The 9,305-nt window shown below is 39.4% G+C and overlaps 1 protein-coding gene across 2 annotated transcripts in view; it reads left to right on the top strand.

The window, feature by feature from the left end:
- PRKAA1 (protein kinase AMP-activated catalytic subunit alpha 1) overlaps window positions 1-9,305 on the top strand; it is a 51,693-nt gene that overhangs the window by 33,505 nt on the left and 8,883 nt on the right. Inside the window, exons 2-5 of one of the 2 annotated variants that reach the window (XM_015571009.1) lie at window positions 229-370; window positions 1,968-2,061; window positions 5,412-5,556; window positions 6,567-6,654. In XM_015571009.1, coding sequence (XP_015426495.1) covers window positions 2,002-2,061; window positions 5,412-5,556; window positions 6,567-6,654 — 293 coding nt within the window. In that variant the 5' untranslated portion in view covers window positions 229-370; window positions 1,968-2,001. Of the gene's footprint in view, window positions 1-228; window positions 371-1,967; window positions 2,062-5,411; window positions 5,557-6,566; window positions 6,655-9,305 lie in introns of those variants that run through there. The other variant, XM_015571010.1, reaches the window with a different exon arrangement.

Below are 9,305 nucleotides of genomic sequence, written 5' to 3'. Positions count from 1 at the left end.
TCCCTAGCCTTCCGGCCTTCCTTGGTGGAAGGAACCACTGTTATCATTCGATTATGTATTCTCCCACTTAGTCTCTCATCCAGACATTCACAGGTAAATCAGGCAGAATAGCAGGAAGTTAAATTTGCTCAAGTATTTTCTGAGACTGCTAAGATTAGTGCTCTTAGAATAGGTGTAAGTATGTAGTTAAAGCCAGGCACTAATCCATTACAACGGTTTCTCCTACAGTTGGCAAACACGAACTGACTGGGCATAAAGTTGCTGTGAAGATACTCAATCGACAGAAGATTCGAAGCCTTGATGTGGTAGGAAAAATCCGCAGAGAAATTCAGAACCTCAAGCTTTTCAGGCATCCTCACATTATTAAACTGTAAGATCTGCTTCTATTCCTAATATAATCCTGCCACTTTTTCGTCATTGTCGTTAACCTAATTAACATGCGGAGGGAGAAAGATGACTGACATTTCTTTGGTCTGTTCCTGAGGGGTTTGAAGTGTCTTCCTGTTCCTGTGTTAACTAACCTAGCCTCATTCAAGGTCACTTAAGCCTGTGTTCCTGCATTGCCCTTGTGCTTATCAGCAGTTACCTTCCTCATTCTTTCTTGTCTTCTGGATCAGTGCCCTTCGGATAGAATGTTCAGGGCCCTACTTGCTGCAGGACCAGCAATGAAATAATTTGCTAGTCCAAACCCTTAACCCCCAAATTTCTACGTGTCAGCCTCACTAGAGACGTGCAGCAAATAGGGCTTCCCCCCAATGCTGCTTACTTCTGATAAAACAAATGACAGAGAATAGAATATCAGGAACCCACCAGTGCAAAAGGGCAGTAATGTTACCGTTGTTTTACAGTTGCCACTTGTAGGGGTGTTAGGTCATTTGTTTACTGCTCAGCTTCATTCTACAGGCTGTAAGTTAAAGCTCCTTAGGCTTCTGTACTGGACTAGCTGACTCCAAATTGGTTGCCCTCTCACCTCTTCTCATTTGATGGGGCGCCCTGGGGTTCAGTGCTGTGCATATGCTGATGATCCCAGACTCATGCCCACTGCCTGCTCTCCATCTCCATGTGGATATCCAAGCAGCCTGCGACACTCCCGCGGCTGAAACAGAACTCGCTATCACTCTCCCCAACTTGCTCTTCCCACAGTTGTCCCCATCTCAGTGAATACCCAGTTCCTCCCGGCAGGAACTGTGGAGGCATCCTTCACCTCCCCCTTGCTCTCACTTCCATCCATCCCATTGCTTCCTTCCCAGCTCCTTCATTGCCATCAACCTGGGCTGCGTGCCCTTCATCTCGCTCATGGTCTGTGGCAGCAGCTCCTGCCTCCATCTCTACTGCGCATGGTCACTTCTTCACGTTGCTGCCACAGGTAACCTGTGAATAGGCCAGATCACATGACTACTCTGCTTGAAACTTTTGTCTTGGAGTAAATACCAAAGCTCCATCACGGCTTGTAAGGTTCTGTGTCCTCGGGCTTCCACTCACCTCTGTGACTCCATCCCGTTTCTCTCTCCCAGCTCACCGTGCTCTCCTCCTGAGACATACTCCATGAACATGCCAGGCAGACTTCCACATGGGGGGCCTTTGCACTTGCTGCCCCCTCTGCCTGGTTCACCTCCTTCCTAGACAGGGGCACACTTCATCCCTCACGTCCATTAGGCTCTGCTCACATACTGCTTTCTCCGAGAGGCCTTCCTTGAACACTCCATATGAAAGGGTCCCCTCAGTTCATTTTTTTCTTTCTCTTCAGAGCCTGTTCCACCACCTGAGAGAATTAATGCTCATTTAGTTCATGCTTGTTGCTTGACTCCTAGGACATGAACCCCCCAGGAGGGCAGAAAAGTTTCGTTCCCTGTAGTTTTCTCAGCTCCTAGCACAGTACCTGGACTATTATAGGTGCTTAATAACTATTGATTGAATGAATGGATATACATGTTTTAATATTGGTAGATAATGTTTTCTCTCACCAGGTACCAGGTCATCAGTACACCATCTGATATTTTCATGGTGATGGAGTATGTCTCAGGAGGAGAGCTATTTGATTATATCTGTAAAAATGGAAGGGTAAGCAGTTCTGATTTAATCCTGTACCTGTTTGTAACTCTCCTTACCCCTTACCAGCTTCAGGACACTGGGTGGGAAGCGATTTTGTTAAGAGGTCTGTTTAATACCCATTTCCCTTAGTCATTTGTTTGTCCAGAATCAGACAGTGTTTAGAGCTAGTAAGGACCTTACGGACGGGTTTCTCAGCCTACTTACACAGATGTGGAAACTGAGACTCAGTGTATGTATTTGCTCAAGGTCACATGACTTATTAATGACAGAACTGGAAGGAGACCACAGAACTCATGATTCTCAGACAATGCTTTGGGGGCATACAGATACTTTTAATATATGTCGTAAAGTATTTATTTAATCCTTAAAAAATATATTATTAAATCTAGGCCTTGCTAGTGAACCTAGCCATATTTAAATTGCATTCACTTTTCTGTTTCCGAAATCTGATGTGCCTGAAGTAGTAAGAACAGGCTGCATGAAGGACTTAAGTAGACTTAGAGAATTTAGAGTTGGAAGGAACTTCAGAAGACATTTTGAATAGTATCTTTAGTTACAGTTAAAAAACTGAATTCTGACCTCTCACATCCAGGTTGTTGGCATGCAAAAGTCCTTACTATATAGGAGCCATATCTAGCACCGAGAATCCATTCCCCCCTCCTAAAGTTCTTTATGTCATTCACGTGTTCTCTATAGCATATGTTTATTTTCATCACACTCAACTCATTAACCAAGTTAATTTTCATTTGCCATTTCTTAACATGGTTCATGTAAATTTGAGGCATTCCACTTCTCTGTTCACTGTATCCCCCCACACCCCCTTTTCTGCCTACAGTTATGGAAGTTGAATTGGCATCTAGTTTGCTTTTCCATTTCTTTGTCAGTTTGCTTAACATTATGAGAGTTTTCTTCTGTTGCATATTAACATTTCAGTTGTCATCGTTTCTATTTCAAAGGTCTTCCTTTTTTTCTGAAATTTTCTTTTCTATAAGTAGCCTTTTTTTCTCCACAGATGTAATACTCTTATCTGAAGATGACAAGTAGTTAAATTTTTTCTTGTGTTCCCTGCATTGTTTCTGGACAGTCTGTGTGCCCTGCTCCCTGGTTTTTTAAAATTCACTTTATTGGTCTTTCTTTGTCTCTTGTGCATTGGCCCTTCCTTACTGGATGTCCACTCATTGAGAGTGAGGTACTAAAGGCCTGGCTCATGTGGGTGGAACTGATTGATGGGTGGGCCTCCGCACAGGTTGGTTAGGTAGGGACTTACCATTTTATTGGGGTTCACCAAAGGTCAGTAACAGCAAGCAGCTTTCTTTGGATCAGATAGTCGCTCCAGAAAAACCTTCCTGTTTCCCCGAGGGCATCAGCTCAGCTGCCAGCACCTGGAAGCTGAAAGGGGAAGAGGCTGCAGGTGACACGCGTCAGTATGTTGACTTTCACGTACTCCCCATGTTTTCCGTCTGGGGCCTCAGCCCTGCCTTGCTGTCCTTGAGGACAGAGCTGGGTCAGCCGTACTGAGAAGCAAATGGGGGGTCTGACTCCCTAGCAGAGGAGCTTAGAACTTCATTCTTCAGCCAATTGTTCTGTTGTTAGCCCACCTCTCACCTCCACCTTCAAAATTTCCTAGGACTCCCCGTTTCTGAGCCTTTCCAGGGTCCTCTGTACAGACAAGTTATTGCTGGCTGCCGTGCCTATAGGCGTGGGTTTCGGCCTCCTCTGGCTGGGGAAGCCTTTCTCACTTTCATCCACTCTCCAGCTGGGTGGCGCCTCTCCATTCTTGCTGTCTTTCCTCTGGTTCTCTTTGTCTTTATATGCAAATGTCCTTTCAGTAATATCTCAGGGAGTGGAGACCAAAGGTTCAGGCTGCCATGTGTGACTGGAAATATGCTTTGACCTTTCTAATCTCCTTTGTAAATTTCCCCTCCTTCATCCCTTGTGCTGTATTTATTATTAATATAGTGTAATCTTCATTTTTTTGTAGCCTATCTAGTTATTTTATCTCTTATATTTTGTTTAATCAATTAAGTTTTCTTCTCTTTCACATTTAGAACACATTCTTTTTTCATTTAGTATGTTTGATATGATTGCTTAAAAAAAAACAAACCTACATTTCTTCTAGAAATAAAGGTGTTAGATTGCTAAATCATTACCATTCTTTTTAGAGGGAAGGGTATCTCATAGTACTTTGATAACTTTTTAAAAAAATATTTTAATTGATTTTAGAGGAATGGAGAGGGATAGAGAGATGGATGAGAGAGAAACATTGATTAGCTGTCTCCTGTATGCCCCACACTGGGGATTGAGCCCCAAACCTGGGCATGTACCCTGACCAGGAATCGAACCCTGACCTCCTGGTTCATAGGTCAACAATCAAGGACTGAGCCACACAGTCCAGTCATATTTGATAGTTTTAATTTTGCTTTCAAAATATTATTATTTCATCTTTTCGTCCAGATAATCTATGCCATTTAAGGTATAAAAATCTCATTTTTAGAATGCTAATTTGTGACCTGTGTTAGAGAATTGCATAGTAGAGTTCTTCACCTTAAGTATTAATAGCTTATCAGTTAAATACCCCATCTTGGGAGCAAGCATGTCAAAGTAATGATTATGAAAAAAAACCAAAACAAAATAAGAAAATATGGAAAAATGGAAAGAGAATTTTTAAAAGAATATTTAAAAAAATGTAGCTGCAGCAAAAGATAATCTTTTCAGTAAGTAAAGATAAATGCTTTTATAATTTATAAAATAAATGGAATTAAAGTTTTTCTTCTGTTAAAACGAAAACGTCTTTTATTTCAGGACATAAAGTGAGGTGATTGCTTGTTAATTCATTGACAATGCTGTAAATGTCACTCCCTCACGTAGTCTGACATAGTATCCCCGTCACAGCATAACTGTGTCCTTGTCCTGCTTTATTTTTCTTTAAAGCAATATCTACTCGTTTATTTTACTGTCTATTTTCTCAACTGTATTAGTCCCTCTGTTGCTACATAGCATTCAACAGTCATGAGGTTTTCAATAAATATTTGTTAAAGGAATGAAAGATGAAACGTTTTGAAACTAGAAAACATATCTAGTTTTAGGCAGAAATTGAAACTGTCTGAAATAGCTCATGAGATATAAAGGAAAGCAAGCTATAGCAATGGAGTTTTGAAAGTTGTCACTTTAGAAAGTTGAGTTACTGATTTGGGTTCCAGGATCATCCTCGAATTTTTGTTTGTGCTGCATAGCTCTCCTCTGCATTTCAAAAGTATCTTATAAGTGAGGTCCATGCATTCATACAGTTATATATATAGATTGGAGAATTAATTTCTGTTGAAAGACACACCTTTAAGATGCCTCTCTACTCTTCTTAGCTGGATGAAAAAGAAAGCCGACGTCTGTTCCAACAAATCCTTTCTGGAGTGGACTATTGCCACAGGCACATGGTGGTCCACAGAGACCTGAAACCGGAAAACGTCCTGCTGGATGCACACATGAATGCCAAGATAGCTGATTTTGGTAAGGAGATTTTTACAGTTTCACGTTCATCACGTTCAATGAACATGGGTAGCATTCTTCAGATAACTCTTACTTTTATGTCCTAGACTGAGTATTCCAAAGTAATATATCTTCACCATTTTGTTCATGAGCATGCAAAAAGGAGGAGAGATCTAGGAATTTTATTTTCTTAGCTTTATGTCTTTAAAATTGAGTTTTGTGACAGTAGGTAAACAGTGGTAGTAGAGACATCATTTGAAGGAACCCATTATGTGTAAAGGAGAAGTTAGTGACCTATTTCCAGTGTATTCTTTTAATCAATTATGGAGCAAGAGGTAGGAGACTGGGATGCAGTTATTTAAACTTTGGAATCCAGAAGATGAATTATATGAACAAAATTGTTTAGGGGGAAAAAAAGAGAAGATGTTTTAAATGATAGAAAAATAGTTTCAACTTGAGAAAAATGTAATTTCAGCCAGAAAATACAAATTTTGACAGATTATCAAAAATGAATAAGTTTCTTTTATTTCCTATAGAAATTGCTATTACCATTGTTAAGTCTAACAGAAAAATGAATCGAATACATTTTTGAGAAGATATAGGGTCTTTTTGTAGTAAAACTATGAGGGAACTTCGATTTTCAAAATTATTATATTTTATTAAAGAATCAGAACAGGGATTAGAAGAAACTTTCAATTTTAATTCTTCTCTGTTCTACATTTTTTTCTAGTAATTTCTGTACTAATAAAATTTAAACATGCCAAGTTTATTTTAGTAAGCACAGTGACTAATAGCTTAATACATGCTCATTAAATTGAAAAAATGCACTAACTTTAAATGTTGAAATAGATTACAAATTTTAGGGCATAGTGGCAAAATATTTGGGAATAGTAAAGACTATAGGATTTTGTTGGAGTAAAGAATAAAATGGTGTATTACTTTAATGCAAACTCAATGGTATTGTTTAATGGAGTTTAGCTTTTATTTTTATCCTTGGGAAATCTTGAGTAGTGGATTTTGTCCATTTTCAGGTCTTTCAAACATGATGTCAGATGGTGAATTCTTAAGAACAAGTTGTGGCTCACCCAACTATGCTGCACCAGAAGTAATTTCAGGAAGGTAGTATTTGACGCTCCCTGCCCTCACTACATCTGTAATTGTCTTTTTCTCCTAGATTTTGTTAGTCTGTACATAGTGCCTATAGTGTTTAATTTAGTGAAAGGATCGGAACTTAAGGCTTACTCTTTTCTTATCCAGAAAGTGTTCTGTTTTAAGAATAAAACATTGTAATTAAGGCCTCCAGTTATAGATGAGAATGTTGGTATGCAAAGTCAATGTTACATTAAAGTAATTAGATGAGAGTACTTAACATTTTTACTCCCTGGTGGAAGAAATTGGAGGTTTAAAACTAGTGAGTTTTAAAGGTAGGTAAGACCTTAAAAACTTGGTTAATACAGAAATATCTAGTAGTTACAAGTGGCTTACTGTTTACTTAGATCAGGGGTGGGGAACTGTTTTTCTGCCAATGGCCATTTGGATAGTTATGATTCACATAATAGAAATTTATGTTACTATGAAAAAAGCTCCTAGATTTATTGAACTTCAAGTCCCGCCTGCAGTTGCCTTGGCAGGGGCAGCCCAAATGATTTCATGGGCCTTATAAGGTCTGTGGGCCGGATGTTTCCCACCCCTGATTTAGATGAAGAATTAAAATTGTAATGTGTAGCTTTAATTTTTCAAATAGATAGTATTTTGTAGTAGCTTAAGGTTTTATGATAAAGTGCCTTGGAGAATTGGACTCAAGTATTAATAAAATCTTCAGACTTCATTTATTTTGAATTGTCATAAAAAAGTTTTTTAGAGACTGCAGTACTGTAAGAATGCTAACCTCTCAAATTACTAAGTTAATGTTTGAAACAATGAGAATCTTTGTAAGGTGCACCTTTTTGAATAGTTTAGATGACAGGGAAGTTTAATTTTTTTAAAAAGAGTAATTGTTCTTCACTGTATCACTGAAATTCAAAACAGAGGGTTGGTTTTATTTACTAGTTTTTATAGTTAACTTTTAAAAAATATATTTTTTTATTGATTTCCTAGAGGAAGGGAAAGCGAGAGAAACATCAGTGATGAGAAAGAATCATTGACTGGCTGCCTCCTGCATGCCCCACACTGGGGATTGAGCCTGCAACCGGGGCACGTGCCCTGACCAGGAATTGAACTGTGACCTCCTAGTTCATAGGTTGATACTCAATCACTGAGCCATGCTGGCCGGGCTATAGTTAACTTTTAAGAACTTTTATTCAAACCACTTTTCTTTGTTTGAATGTTTCAGATCCTGATTAATTTGTAATGCAGAAATATTGTAGTACTTTCTTCCTATTTTCATAGGCTTGCTTGCCTAACCTGTTCAGAGAAATTATTATTTCTATAAAGTCATGGCTATGAATAAGGCATAAGTATCCTAATTTTAGATTTAGCAAGTTTTATCATTTTATATTAACTTAGTGTCCAACATTCTTTAAAAAATTTCATTTGTGCTATCTAAATTCTTTTGGGAAGAAAATTTAGCATCTAGGTACTGGGGGCAGGATTAAATAAATAAAAATAAATGTATTATAATTATCCATATATGCAATGGGGCATGACTGAAGTCTGATTTTCCTAGTTTGCATAAGGGCTTTCTGTGAGATCTGGATGAATGGAAACTTTTACTTTCAAAACAGTGTTTATAGTGGGAAGAGATCAACCAAAGAACTTGTGTGCATGTATGCATAACCCATGAACACAGACAATAGGGTGGTGAAGGAAGGCCTAGGGTAGGGGCGTAGGAGCGGCTTGGAGAGGTCAGCGGGGGAAAGGGGACATGTGTAATACTTTCAACAATAAGGATTTACAAAACAAAAACAGTGTTTACCGATCAGTTCAACAATTTCTTTGACCAATTTAAAGAAATCCTTTCTCTGAAGCCAGACTTTGCATGGGGTATCTGACTGGTCTGCACCTACGCTGGTCAGCTGGCCACAGTGCACTGCAAACAGAATCGTCTGTGAACCAGTTAGCGTGGCTTCCTTCCAGGCTCAGGCCCCTTTACCTTGAGGAGGTCTTGGGTTACTGGGGAGACTGGGTGTAGAGTCCGTCACTAGAGAATATTCTCAGTTGATGAAAGATCATTTCCTCTTTCCTCTGTAACCAAATAACAGTGGTTTTAAATTCACTGATGATATATTTGCTCAAGGTTTGGGACTATTGGTTGAATCTCATGAGGGCCATAGATGGTGGTAAGAACAGAATTTTAGCTCTAGCCTGTAAATTAAAAAACAAACTTCTGACTTTTGTTTTCAAAGAAAGTATGGATAGAATTAGTATAAAATCTTAATATGTAGTATACAGCACTGATTACACAAACTATAATAATAAAAGCATAATATGCTAATTAGACCAGACAGCCAAACCAACTTCCGGACGTCCTTCTGGACAACCTTCCAGATGAAGCTGGGGCTGCGAGGGCCAAACCGCTTGTGCGAATTTCATGCATTGGGCCTCTAGTCTATAATAATAAAAGCCTAATATGCTAATTAAACTGGACAGCCAAACAACTTGTACGAAGCCGCAGTGGTGGAGGCTGAGGCAAAGGAGGTTGGGGCAAAGAGGCCGGCAGGCGAGCAGTTAGGGGCGATTAGGCAGGTAGGCAGGCAGAGTAGTTAGGGGCGATCAGGCAAGCAGGCAATTGGTTAGGGGTGATCAGGCAGGCAGGCGGGGTGGTTAGGGGC

This window comes from Myotis davidii, unplaced genomic scaffold (genome assembly GCF_000327345.1).
Source record: "Myotis davidii unplaced genomic scaffold, ASM32734v1 scaffold348, whole genome shotgun sequence".
NCBI lineage: Eukaryota > Metazoa > Chordata > Mammalia > Chiroptera > Vespertilionidae > Myotis > Myotis davidii.
The sequence above is the reverse complement of the archived record's forward strand: the minus strand, read 5'-3'. Positions and strand labels throughout refer to the sequence as shown.